Source organism: Vombatus ursinus, unplaced genomic scaffold (assembly GCF_900497805.2).
Source record: "Vombatus ursinus unplaced genomic scaffold, bare-nosed wombat genome assembly UNPS02014973.1, whole genome shotgun sequence".
Taxonomy (NCBI): domain Eukaryota; kingdom Metazoa; phylum Chordata; class Mammalia; order Diprotodontia; family Vombatidae; genus Vombatus; species Vombatus ursinus.
This window is the reverse complement of record NW_020954751.1, coordinates 11,479,691-11,494,537: the sequence shown is the minus strand read 5'-3', so window position 1 is coordinate 11,494,537 and position 14,847 is coordinate 11,479,691. Positions and strand designations below refer to the sequence as shown.

Here is a 14,847-nt window from a genome sequence, read left to right as displayed (position 1 = left end):
TAGGGAGCTTACATTATATCTAGCTGTCTAGCTAAGTATCTGTCTGTCTATCCGTCTCTCTGTCCATCTATAGATAGATTTATCTATGTCAGTATGTATGGCCTAGAGTCAGGAAGACTCATCTTCCTGAGTTCAAATCTGGCCTCAGACATTTACTAGCTATGTGACCCTGGGCAAGTCACTTAACCCTATTTGCCTCAGTTTCTTCTTCTGTTAAATGAGCTGGAGAAGGAAATGGCAAACCACTCTAGTATGGTTGCCAAGAAAACCCCAAATGGGGTCACAAAGGGTTGGACATGACAGAAAGGACTAAACAACAACTACAACAAAATATAAAAACAGAGTAGATAGAAGGTAACCTAGAAGGAATGGGCAGCTAGGTGGCACAGTGGATAGAGCTCCACGCCAGGAGTCAGGCAGAACTAAGTTCAAATCTGACCTTAGACATTTACTAGTTGTGTGACCCTGAGTAAGTCATTTAACTCTGTTTGCCTCAGTTTCCTCTTCTATAAAATTAACTGGAGAAGGAAATGCAAACCACTCCAGTATCTCTGCCAAGAAAGCCCCAAACGAGGTCACGCAGAGTTGGATAAAACTGAAATGAGTGAACAATAAACCTTAGAAGGAGGGGCACTAACACTAGGAAAGAACTTCAAGAAGAAATGAGTCTTAAAAGAAGCTAGGGATTCCCAGTCAGAGTTTGGAAAGAATAGCATCCCAGTCATTGGGAATAGCTAGTGCAAAAGCATGGAGGTGGGAAATGGAGAATTATGCATGTGCAATATAGCAAGTAGGCCAGTATCGCTGGACCACAGGGTATGCAAAGGGGAAACAAGAATGTAGGAAGGCTGAAAAGCCATGACATGCTCAGGTTGTGAAGGGCTTAAATGCTAAACATAGAGGTCTATATTTGATCCTAGAGGTAACAGGGAACCATGCGAGTTTCTTGAATAGGGGGTGGTGATGGGGCCTGACCTGTGGTTTAGGAAAATCACTTTGACACCTGTGCAGAGAGCAGACTGGGGAGGGGAGGCATTTGAGGCAGAGAAATGATTTAGGAAATTATTGCAATTACCTTAGTATCATGTGAGGAGAGCTTGAACTTCATGAGGTTTAAAATTGGATCTGAGATTTCATTGGTGCAATGCCTGGGGCCCTAAGACATTAAGTGACATTTCTAGGATCACACAGTCAGGTTATGTTAGAGGCAGGACCTGAACCCACAAGGTCAGCTCTCTACCCACTATTCCACAATGCTATTCTACTTTTCATATGGAATTTAGATTCTTCTTTGTATTATATTTATCTCTCCTTACATTTTATCATCTTCAATTAGACTATAAGCTCTTTGAGGTTAAGTTGTTGTTGTTATTCGGTCATTTTTCAGTTGCGTCTGACTCTTCGTGACCCTTTTTGGGGTTTTCTTGGCAAAGATATTGAAGTGGTTTGCCACTTCCTTCTCCAGATCATTTTCTAGATAAGGAAACTAAGGTAAATGACTTGCCCGGGGTCATAAAACTAGTAAGCGTCTGAGGCAGGATTTGAACGTAGGAAGATGAGTCTTCCTGACTCCTAACCAGGTGCTCTATCTGCTCTCCCATATAGCTACTTTTTGAGGATGGAGGGCATGTCCTATTTACAGCCTGAACAGCTTAAAACTCAACTAAGACTTGTAGAACATCTTGTGCTTTCGTATCACCCTCAGGAACAAGCACAGTACTTTGTACTTGAGATGGGAAGAGATAAGGGAGAGACAGTGCAGGCCAATGATTTCACAGGTATAGGAAAACTCCCCTTGTGGAAACATCTTCCAGCAAAACACATCATTGACTCATCTGTAACATATAATCCTGGAGATCTGTTTGGGCCACTGAGAAATTAACTGATTTGTCCATGGCCATATAGATAACAGGTGCCAGAGGAAGGACCTGAACCCAGGTCTTCTTGACTCCAAACCAGACCTTCTAGCCACAGAATCATAGTCTTTAGTAATTATACATTGGGGACTTAATGTTGATTGAAATTGCCTAGAGCAGTGCCTGTTAGGTGATTCATAGAAGCTTGTTGAGTTGGATAGATGAATGCATGAATGAATGAATGAAGAACGCATGCATGAAGCATGATTATTATTCGGCCTTCCTTGGTTATTAGGGGGTAGTTGAGTGCAGTGTAGGGACCACTAGATAATGCACCAAGTACAGCAGTGAGACAATTTAACAAAAAAACATTTAACTGGGGCAGTGGAACTCAGCCCTAGATTCCTGAGAGAGAGACAGAGACAGAGATAGAGAGTATCTCCCACTACAGAGCAATAATTCAGCTACAATTCAACACATGCAAACTTTAAGCAAGAAAACAAATGATGTGGGAAATTATTAGAGCATGTAGACCCTGGAGGACAAGCAGACAACAGAGACAGTAGATAATGAAAGACCTTAATTAGGGCCTGACCAGATGTTTCTCACTCTTTTCCTCACTCCTGTCTGGCGTTGCTGAGTTCTGTGTCTCTATGACTCTTGTAACTGCCCTGCTTGGGACCAGAGGACCAAGACAACGTGTTCGTTTTGTTCTACTGCCTGGTCCTGATGTGCTGACCGCATTTGACCTACCTCACATGTTTGCGGGGAGGTAGGCGTTTCACAAACCTTTCGGTTTCTATATTAGTGTGAATAACAGTATTAGTGCTAGGGTTATTAGCAGTACACTATGTAGAGGCAGCCCAGAAATGGGTAGAGTACTTGCTTGGCAGTCAGGAAGATTTAGGTTCAAACACCTCCTCAGCTGTTTACTAGCTGGGTCATCTGAGGCAAGTCAGCCTCTCTCAAACTCAGTTTCATGGGCTATAAAATGAGGATAATGATGACATCTACTTCGTAGCGCTGTTGTAAGGATTAAATGGATAGAAAGTGCTTCAGCAAAATTTAAAATCTTATATAAATTCTATATAATTACTGTTATTGGTCATAATATATGAATCTTTGAAAGGCAATATAGCATAGTGGATAGAGGGTGGAAATTGTAGTCAGGAAAACCTGAACTCACAACTTGTCACTGACACGTATGATGTGATCACTCAGCTTCACAGCGATCCATACCTGGAAGATTCTCAACAAACGAAACCATAGGTTTCTATCACAGATGTACATACACACATATGTGTATGTATGTATGTGTATATACGATATTCATCAATAGTATCATCAGCGCTATTAGTTATATAGCACCTATATGATGTATGTCAATCTCTAGATATAGACACATATACATGTATCTGTGTATACAGCTATATTTGTTATATGAACATACATGCATTCATACATATGTTGTTGTCTTTGTTTATGGGCAGGACAAGGTTTTATCAAGTCACAGAGGAAACCAGTTTGTGATACAAATTTAGCCACGAACTCTGCTAACCAAGAGGGCTTTTGTCCGACAGTACCCCTTCTGCCCCATGACCAGTAGGGGGCAAGACTGAGCTGAGAATGTAGGTTATGATGGCAAGGTCTTCTGTAGGAAGTACACCTTTAACAGGACCTGAAGAAAGAGTAATTGGGTGTAGATAGATAGATAGCTACATGCACATGCACGTATGTATAGATGCATACACCTATGTGCATATACACATACAAATATACACACATATAAATAAATATGTACAAACACACATATAATATAACATATAATTATATGCACACACTAACAGGGTATATACCCTGTTAGTGTGTGCATATAATTATGTGATATATATAGTTTAATTAGTTTGTTAGTTATATGTGTATAGAGAACTTAAATATACATATATTCACACACATACATATATATATACAGTGTACATACATATATACATATACATATATTGTATGTATATATATATGCACATACATGTGGGTACATACACATATGTGTTTGTGTATATATATATGTCCATATACATATCTGTATCTATATCTATCTATCTATCTATCACCAGGGACAAAACAAGATTTTTTAGTTGTGTCCTGGGCATTAGCAAATGGGGCAATGCCTGTGATGTTCCAGTATTGTTGTAGTCCTGCGATGAGACCCAAAATGTCTTAATTACTCTGACGATTTATAGCCCTTTTATAATAATGTCCATTTATAAAAATAAAATGCTCCCAGTTTTATGGCACTTTAAAATTGCAAAGTGTTTGCTTCACAATAACCCTGTGAGTTTGGTAGTGAATGTATTATGATGATTCCCATTTTACAGATGAAGAAACTAAAGTCTCAGAGAAGTGAATTGTCTGGGTTATATGTCTAGTAAGTGTTGAGGGTGGTATGTGAAGCCATGTCTCCTAACTACTAGACCAGCACTGTTTCCAGTATCCAGACTACCTCTTAATTAGATGAAGCGGTTTGTTTTTCCTCCCTCAATGCCTTCAAAAATCCCCTCTCGGTAATCACCATTTACCTCAAATCATGGAAATTTTTCAAAGTTTCCACTTTAAAAAATACTGGCCCTCCAATGTTAATGGTGGAACACTCTTTGCCTGAAGGGTCCATATCACCGACTGAAAATCTTGCCCTACACCATGTTCTCATTCTAGATCAGGCATGGGAAATACCTGAATCTGACAGAAGCCACGGGCCTTTAACTCATCCAGGATGAAACTCTGGAAAGCCTGGAGTAAGCCAGAGTAGTCAGCACTGCACATCTTCCCTGGGGGAAGCTGAAGATGGAACTGTACTTGGGTTTGCACAGTCTGCAACAACTGGAGCTCTGTAAGCACATCAGAATTAAGAAGCCATCAGTATTGTCACTCGACAGTTTTGCTCTATAGAAAGAACTTTCCTTCAGTTACCTTGGAAACTAAGAGAAGGATAAGAATAGCACAGAATGAAAAGACCTGGAAGGACTACAACCTGCTTGGTAGAAAGAATTCCCACACAGGCATCATTCTAAGGACATAGAGATGCTTTGTCCAGAGAGAAGACTTTGGGAGGACTAGATAGCAGTTTTCAAGTATTTAAATGGGGGTCTGAGGAAGAGAGATTAGAGCTGTTGTGCTTGGTCCCAGAAAGAAAAATTAGTAGCCATGGGTGGGATTTATAAGAAATAGACTTAACTGTTTTCTTTCACAACATTACTATTATGGAGGTGTTTTGCATGACTACACATGTATAACCTATATCGAATTGCTTGTCTTCTCAATTGGGTGAGGGAAAGGGAGGGAGGGAGAGAATTTGGAACTCAAAGTTTTAAAAATGAATGTTGAAAATTGTTTTTACATGTAACTGGGGAAAAATAAAATACTAAATAAGAAAATAGACTTAAGAGGGCTATAAGGAAAAACTTCCTAACAATGAGAGCTGCCCAATGGTGAAGTGGGCTCACTTCAAAGGCACTGAATTTCCATTGCTGGAGGTCTCCAAGTACAGGCTGCTTGACCAATTCTCAGGGATGCTGTCCAAAGAATTGTTACTTTTTCAGGTCCATGATTTCTGAGATTCTCATCCTGCCTGATTCTTATCAATATGTTCCCATAAATCAGTTCAACTCACTGGAGCCCCTCCCTTAGGTGAGATACTAAGAAGAATAATGGTCCCTGCCCCCAAGGAGGTTATAATCTGATGGAGAAGATGAGACTTGTACAAAAACAATAAAAGAACAAAAGAGAATGTAGGAGCATACAAGAAGTACAAATATGGTCAGCCAATCCAGCCAATCTCAGAACCCCAGAATTTCAGGGTTAAAAGAAACCTCAGAGGCCATCTAGTCCAACGCCCCCAGATCCCCTAAAAGGAATCCCTCACAGCATCCTCAACAAATTGCCCCTAGACTTTACCTGAAGAGCTCCAATGAGGGAGAACCTACCACTTCCCAAGGGAGACCATTCCATTTTGGGACAACTCTAATCATTAGGATGTTTCCGCTAACATGGAGCCTAAGTTGCTTTCTTTGTCTTTCGTTTTGGTTACCTCTGCCCTCTGAGGTTAAATAGAACCAGGCTAATCTCTCTTGCACATGACAGCATTACCACTGAGACTGTGATGCTACTGAAGGGGAACAGATGAGACAACTATCAGAATGAAGAGGTATCTTCACAAGGTCTGGGAAAAGGCACTCTTCACATCTTCAGGTAGAGAAGCAGGATACAGATTGTTCCTGGCCATCCTATACCTGTGAGTGCCTGTGGGTGCACATGTGTAGGCAGCAGAAAGGAGTTCCAAATGAGAAATCCTGAGCGGTCATGAGGTGGCCCTCAAAGATGCCAATTCTCTGGAGGTATGGATTGCTGCAGAAGTAACAAAATGACTTGATCCTGCAACTAAACACTCCCAATCCACCCTATGGAACATCTGGAGCTCATCTGGAACAAGGCATTCCACTAGAGCCCTCTAGTTTGTAGCTTGGGCATTTCTTTGATTACCCAAAAAAGTCTATGTTGAGTTTTCAAATTAAATACATACCCAAACATGTTACGTTCATAAAAACCATATGGTTGGTTGTTGCCCTCCCTTCTCAGAGGACCAAAATGACATCACTATTTTGGAGTCAAGGTACAGTGTGTTCAACTGCTGCTGATCAAACAAAGATGAGCTCAGAAGGCTCTACCACAAGGCAGGCACAAATAGTCCACAGGAACATTTGGAGTGGAAATGTCTCTCAATTTGCACATCTCACATTTCTTTTGAGCTATTGCAATTCTGTTTCACTCACAGAGCACAGCACCTTCTTTGATGCAGGCACACCATGCTGGGCAGTCCTGTGCCTCCCATATCATGCAACCAATTCCAGAGTTCTTCAAAGAGACCATGGGAACGTCCTTATATCACTTCTTCTGACCTCCATCTTATCCTGCCAGGTGATCTTCAGAATCTTCCTAAGACAATTCAAATGGAAGCGATTTGATTGATTTGGTTTCCTGGCATGGTGCTGGTGTACTATCCAGGTCTCACAAGCATACAACGATGAGGTCAACACAATGGCTATGTAGACCTCCATTTTGGTATGCAATCTAATACCTCTTTCTTCCCACACCTTCTTTTGGAGCCTCCCAAACACTGAGCTCACTGGCAATGCGTGCATCAACTTCATCATCCATGTGTACATCCCTGGAAACTATACTCCCAAGGAAAGTGGGCTTATCCACAGCATTTAATACTTCTCCATATACTTTAACCAATGGTTCCACGTATGTTTGGTGTGTTGCTTGCTGGTCGGTGGAGAACATGTGTTTTCTTGGTATTGTTAGGACAAAATTAGCACAAGCAGCAGAGAATTGATCCATCTTGGCCTCAGAGGCTGCACTGAGTTCACATCATCTGTGAACAAAAAATCATGCACCAACTCTCCTTCCACTTTAGTTTTGGCTTACAGACTTTTCAAGTTAAATAATTTACTGTCAGTGTGGTAGCTGACTTTGACGCCATTTTTGTCCTTGTTGAAGCCATCTGATAACATTGCTAAAAACAGCATGCTAAAAAGTATGGGAGCAAACACACAGCACTGTTTCACTCCATTGATGACTTGGAAAATGTGAGAGCATTATCCATTATCCAGAACCCATGCAAGCATGCTGCCATGAAACTGACATTCAATACTGATGAACTTCTTGAGGCACTCAGATTTTGTCATAATTTTCCATAAGCCCTCACGACTGACAATTAGTCAGATCAACAGATGTTTTGTACAGACCTCTGTTCTGCTCCTGGCATTTCTCCAGGAGTTGTTGGGCAGTAAACACCATACCAACTATTTCTTAGCCCTTGCTGAAGCCACATTGGCTCTCAGGAAGATAACCCTCCTCCAGGTGAAGGATCAGCCCATTAAGGAGGACTCTGGCAAGAAGCTTGTTGGCAATGACTAAGAGAGAGATGTGATTGTCACAATCTAATTCCCTTTTCTTTATAGAGATAGGCAATGAGGGCATCCTTGAACTCCTGAGGGTTAACCTCCTCTTGCCATATAATCCTGAAGATTTCAGTCAGCTTCTGTATGAGCAGTGAACCCTCTTGCCTTTTAAATTTCAGCTGGAATAGAAACAGCACCAAGTGCTTTGCCACAGAAGAGGAGCCTAATGGCATTCAAAACCTCTTCTTCAGTTGCAACTTCAGCTGGGGAGGGTTTGACTTCAACCTGAGATAAACAGTCACTGGCTTCAGCTTTGATTGATGATGGTCTGTCAAGAACACCATGGAAGTGCTCAGCCCATCTCTCTGTGATCATGTCCTTATCACTAATCAATGTGGCTCAGCACTGAATAGTTGAGATGCACCTTAGGTCTTTGACCCATAAATAGCCTTTAGAGTATCATAGAAGCACTTTGGATTGTTACTATCATCATAAAACTAAATTTCATCTGCTTTCTTACTGAACCAAGAATCCTGCATCTCTCTAAGCTTTGTACTTTTGATGGAGTTAAGTGTTGCTTTCTTAGAGATAGATGAACTATCCTGCTGGTAAACCCTGTGGAGTTCTTGTTTTTCGGTTGAGCAGCTTCTCAATTTTCCCATCATTTTTGTCAAACCAATATTGATGTTGGTGGTCTAGCCCACATGAGTAAATGCAGAGCTGTGCACCAAATCTCTGAAAGTGGCCCACTCCTTTTCTGCTCCATGGTTGCGAACCATGTGTCAGCTCAGCTTTCCCTCTAAGTTAGCAATAAATTGTTCCACCTGGAGAAGCATTCTAATCTGTAGGCATTAAGTCTTCTGGTAGTCATCTTGCCTTGGGGCTACCACTTTTGTTGAATGTGAATATTTAGCTTGGAGAGGATAAGCCTATGTTCAGTCCAGCACTCTGCACCACACATTGCCTTCATCATTCTCACATCCTATTTCTTCTTCTTGCAATGACATAGTCTACTAAATGTCAATATTTCCTGTGAGGGTACATACATGAAGTTTTATTGTATTTAGGTAAAAGGAAGACAGTGATGAGAAGATCATGAGATGTACAAGAGTTCAGTAGTAAATGACTATTGCTGCTGCTGGTTTTCACTCCATTCTTCCCAAGGAGTCCTTACTGTGTCTGGTAATCTTTCCTACTCTGGTCTTAAAATCACCCAGAATTATAAGCTTATCCTCTTTCAGCACATTGATGATGAGGGTCTCCAGGTCTTCATAAAATTGTTCTTTGGACTCATCAGGGTTTGGTGGTGGAGTGGTACTTTTCTACAAGTGGCAATCATGTTGTCATGAGCCTGTTGTGCATTCCTTTTGGTAGATGTACAAGTTCATTGACCAGATTAGTTTTGATTGCAAAACCTATTCTAGTGGCCATCATTGTGGCCACTCCAGAAGAAAATGTGTATCCAGCTCCAACTTTGGTAAGCTGGCTTCCATTTGTCAGCCTTGTTTCACTCAGGGCTGCTATTTGAATGTGGTACCTACTGAGTTTCTTGTGATCAGACCTGTCTGTCTTTCAGGTCTACCGGATTTCATGGTATTCATAAGCATGAACACATTTCAGGTACTGATGGTGAGTGGAATCATCTTTGCAAAAGTTCTTATACATTTTTTTGTGTTTTGACTGCAGGGTGGGATCCTTGCCTGCTACAGTAAGCAGGCCAGGATTGGATAAAGCAGACAATTTTAGGGCACCTTTTCACCTCACACTAGTAGGTAAGCAGTGTGTTTCAAAAAGGCTGCTGAGATGCCCAGGGGGCTGCCAAATTCCAATGCTGCTTCAGTCCAGTGAGAAGGTGACTCTATGGCCTGAATCCCCTGTGTGCAGGGTTGTGATTACAGCTTCTACTACTACCTTGTAATTACAGGTGTAACCACACCTGCTGCTTCATCACTTGCCTGTCACCATAGGACTTTAAGGTAAGTAAAAGTGGTAAAATGGTATAGGTGATATCTTCTGATTTGTGCATAAATTGGATTGAAGTGAGGCAGAGTTGTATGAAGTCATCAACCTCACTTTCTCTTCCAGAATCATCAAAGTGCAAGTGGCAAGACAAAAGTCAAGATTATTGGTGAAGGCTTAGGATGCAGTGGATGACCTTGGCATCTTTGATGTCTAATGAAACTCTAAATGCTCCATAGTACCTGCTTAAACTGCCTTCATGGTGGTTGTAACAAATTGTTCTCATCCACCCATTCCACTGGGGGAAATCTTCATTTGCTTGGGGTAGACACCTCCCTAACTCACTGAGGGGTTTGAGACTTCTTGGTTACTCTCAATCTGGGTTAGACCATCTGCCTAAATGGTTTACTGGGGTGTGGCTGCTACACATGCTACAGCTTCTTGGAGCTACTGGTGAGAGTTGGGTGAATCAAGTGGATCCTACACATAAAAAGCAGTCCTGAAAAAGGTTCAGCAACCCTCACACTCTATACCTACACTTGATTCTACAAATAAATACTCCCATTCCACCCAGTGGAACATCTGGAGCTTATCTGGAATAAGGCATTCAATTAGAGCCCTCTACTTTGTAGCTCTGGCATTTTTTTTGAATACTAAAAAAAATCTACATTGCTTTCAAATTAAATACATACCCAAACATGTTACATTCATGAAAACCATATAGCACCTATGGAAACACCACATGATTAAGTGAGTTATAAAGAGAGATCAATTCCACATCTACTTACTCTGACAAGCTTGGGGCAGAGGAGGCTCTGAAATCCAGCGCTGATTCTCTACATTGCATATAAATGGACCCTGAGGCAAAGCTATGTGATAGCCCTGGCGACACATAATCTGGCATTGTTGAACAGCCTGTCCTTGGTTTGTCCCCTTCTCACAAAGAACTACTCCATGGACTACACCAGAGGCTCTAAAGGGCAGTGGACACTGAGGACCTAGGAGGAACAGGAGATAAATGATTGATATTCTTAAGTATTAATATGGGTGAAGTGGAAGAAAGATGTGTATTGCCCAGATTACAGCAATTGCAAAGATAGCCCCTTGAACATATATCTTGGACAGGCTTTGGGGATGGATAATGAGCTCAGCTTAGAACTGGGGGGGGGAGGAAAAAGGGAGAGGATGAAAGGCTGGATCTCATTTGGGAAATTACAGTGCTTCAGTGATTCCAAGCTATTGGCTGACACAAAAATCCATCTTTTTAATATTAAATGTTCTCTCAGTGATGCTATAGGTCTGAAAATCATAGAACATAACAACTTTGAAAGAATTCTGTTCATGGGTTACCCGAAGAAAATGGAAAGACATACAGGGTACACACGTAGGCTGTAACACATGGCAAACAATGACTCATGCGGGAGGGGTAACATAAAAGTCCCTGGAGAGACATTATGAGGAAGGAAAGCTCTGGATTTGGAAACAGGAAGACCTATGCCCAAAACCTGATTTGAACCCTTACTATGTGACAATGCACACATCAGTTAACCTGTCTGAGTAGTTTTCCTAACTATAAAATGAGGATGATAATATCTGTAGCATTATACCAGGCAGCATGGTATAGCAGATAATAATTTAATTACTATTTACATTGCACTTTAAAACTTGCTTTACAAATATTATCTGATTTTATCCTCACAACAGCCCTGGGGCTGGTATTATCCCAATTTTACAGCTGCAGAAATAGGCAGACAGGGGTTAAGTAATTTGTCCAGGGTCACACAGCTAGTGAGATTGAATTTGAACTCAGGTCTTCTTGACTCCAGAGCTTTATGCACTGTGCCATTTAGCTGAGATCATAGATTCATCCAAGCAATCTAAATAACTCGAGTGGAGCTCTGGAAGATGTAGACCCAGAAACTGCCCCTGGTGAGAAATTTGCTTAGCTATTAGATTGATCAACACAGGTCTGCAGCCATAAGCCAGTGAAGCTCTTCAGTAAAGAGGGTGGAGTTCTCCTCACCTACCATCTTCTGTGTGGTATCATATTTATTTGGGCATTTGCCCTACTCCCCCTTTACCATTAGACTATAAACTCCTTGAAGACAACAATCATGTCATGTTTGCATTGCTCAGCTCCTCCTTCCTCCTCTTCCAATGACTAGCACAAGACCTAGTACAAAGCACTTAATAACCATAGGTGGAATTATCGAAACTCTAATAAAGTGATAATCATTACAGGCATACATGCTCCCTTAGGTTTCATGGTAACTTTGGGGTGTGGGGAGGAGAAGAAAGAGGGACAAGTGCAGATGGAGATCCAGAGCTATCATTTCATAGACATGGAGAAAAGCTTCCAGTGTGAATCGATGCACTTCAGCAACTACCTTTAACTTCAAGTCTAAACAATTTGCCCAGGGTTCTCAGAGGATGAGTGACTTGCCCACGTTCACACAACTAACATTGTGAAAGACAGGACTTGAACCCAGCTCTTCCTTACTCCATCCACTACCTCATGCTGCTTCTCATGGTTATTACATCACTTTATAAATAATGCCACATGTCTCTCTTACCTAGTGGACAAGTCAGTGTCTGTTACTGCTTCCATGCCTTCACTCTCCCTTTTTTCCCAGTGCTTAAAATGCTCTTCTCATCTCTGCAACTAGAAAGCCTAACTATCCTAAAAGGCACAAATCAAAGGCTACCTCCTCTGTAAAGCCTTCTATGATCTCTCAATACCAGGGATTCTTAACCTGGGGCCCATGTACCTCCAAGGAACCCAATAAACTCGGATGGGAGGTAAAAGTGAACCTCTAACTGAAACATAGCATCTCTCTCAATGATGAAGGTAGGCAACAGACCTTATTTTGAGGAAGGGTCCACAGGCTTCACCAGACTACCAAATGGATCCAGGGCACAAAAAAGATTAAAAAGCCCTGTGTAGAGATGACAGAAATGATCTCTACCTCCTCTGAAAGGCTCTAACACTTTACCTTTCCACCTTAGATAACAGATATTGGTGTCTAATTTGTCTTCAAACTATAAGCTCCGTAAGAACAGGGATATTCTTTTTATCTCTGAGAGTAACCAGGATGAAGCATTGTATGCAGCAATTGTTCAAGACCTATTCATTGCATCACACCGGAAAACAGTTCTAGAGTTAGAAAGAATCTCAGAAGTAATCTAGCCCAACCCTTCCTTCTACTGAGGAGGAAACTAGCTCAGAGAGGTTGAATTACTAGTCCAAGGTCACATATCTAGGAAACATCAAAGATAGGATGTTCTCTCAGATTATGTACTTAAAGGATCTACAATTTCCTCTGTTGTAGGCAGTTCCTCTAGAAATGCAGATCACAGCCCCTCCATTAATTGGTAGGCAGCCCACAGGAGCTTCGATGTCCAAAATATTAATCCCTCTGCAGCCAGCCCTCTCAACTCAGCCAGGCTTGTTCCCAGATGACCAACGTAAAATCTGTGGCAAAGTCAGGCCAGTTTGGTGGCATCATCCAGGGCTTGTGGTCCCCTGCCACACAGTACAACCTCAGAGAACTCAGCATTACCATTGTACCATCATAGGGCATTGGAGTAGGACTTAAGGGAAGAATTATTGGGGCAAAAGTAAAGATCACTCTTCGGGCTCACTTGTAGGCCCCTGAATTCTTCTTTACTGAAGAAAAAAAACAATTCTTTTCACCACAGCTTCAATGGAGACTTACAGTCTTATGTTTTATGGGGGAACAAAGGGGACTATGGTGAATGAGGTCTCTGAGAGTTTTTTTAACCTTCTTTTCTCCTTGGATTAACAGTGTAGGCAGCCCCATAAAATGATTGGGTTAAGTTAAATGACCCCTGAAGTTATTTTCCACCTCAAAAGTGATTCTAGATAAATAAAACAATGTATATGAAATCCATTAGAAACAGATGTGTTCTATAAAGCAGTCTCAACAGATGGAAATCCATCAAGCTGGAAAGGTTCTGTACAAAACCCTTTGAGAATTCTCCATTGCCTACCTAATAAAATCCAAACACCTTCAAGGCCATCTACAACATGTCACCTACCTACCTTCCCTGCTTTGTTTTGCACTAATAACACACCAACACACACACACATACACACACACACACACACACACACACACACACCATGCCTACCAAACCATTCACAGTATCCAGTAGATATACCATACTTTCATATCTATAAATATTTGCTCATTCTTTTTTCCCATTTCGAAAACTTCCTTTCCACCCGTCTTTGCATACTAAAGTTCTATCTATCCTGGAAACCCTAGCTCACATACCTTCTCCTTCCTGAAAGCTCAAATACTCTTTTGCCACTATGGTCTCTCATCGAACTTTGTGACATTTTTTGGTGTGATCATTGTACATACTTTGTAATCCTGCACTAGACTTCAAGCTTCAAGAGGGCAGGCATGACCTGTCCTTTGAATCTCTCCCAGCACCTCCCAAAGCTCTCTGCACATTTAATGAGATCTACTTCACAAATCTTTATTGAATTTGAGAGGACTTGCCCAAGATCACACATTTAATCAGCAGAAAACTTGGGACCTGAATCTATTTCTTGACCTCCTTCTCCCTCCAGTCTTCTGTTCTTTCTATTTCAACAGGATGCCTCTGAGGAATATGGAGTAGAGCATTTAGGGCTGCATGAATGCTCTCAGGCTACTGGGGTAAGAAAGGACAAAGGAGTGAGACTTTACTGTTTCTGGGTGTAAGCCCCAACTCAACCACTCACTGGCTGTGTGACCTTGGGCAAATCACTTCTTCTATTAAAAGTAGTATTAATAACACATTCCTCCTGGCCTTACAGGCTTATTTTGGAGGATTAAATCAGTTAAGTGTGGAAAGGCACGCTGTAAACTGTAATGGGTCATATAAATATCACCTATCTTTTTTTCTGTCTATTGCTTTTACATAGATAACCCCCTTCTCTGTGTGTTTTTGCGTGTGTGTGTGTGTGTGTGTGTGTGTGTGTGTGTGTGTGTATGGAGAAGGAGAGAGAGAAAAAGAGAGAGAGAGAGAGAGAGAGAGAGAGAGAGAGAGAGAGAGAGAGA

At 41.4% G+C, this 14,847-nt stretch overlaps 1 protein-coding gene across 1 annotated transcript in view; it reads right to left on the bottom strand.

The window, feature by feature from the left end:
* The window catches only part of TG (thyroglobulin), a 371,783-nt gene that overhangs the window by 306,497 nt on the left and 50,439 nt on the right, over window positions 1–14,847 (bottom strand). The window contains exons 17-18 of the mRNA XM_027845510.1: window positions 10,564–10,773; window positions 4,587–4,741 (exon numbers count right to left, since the gene is read on the bottom strand). Of these exons, the coding sequence (XP_027701311.1) occupies window positions 4,587–4,741; window positions 10,564–10,773 (365 nt within the window). The remainder of the gene's footprint in view (window positions 1–4,586; window positions 4,742–10,563; window positions 10,774–14,847) is intronic.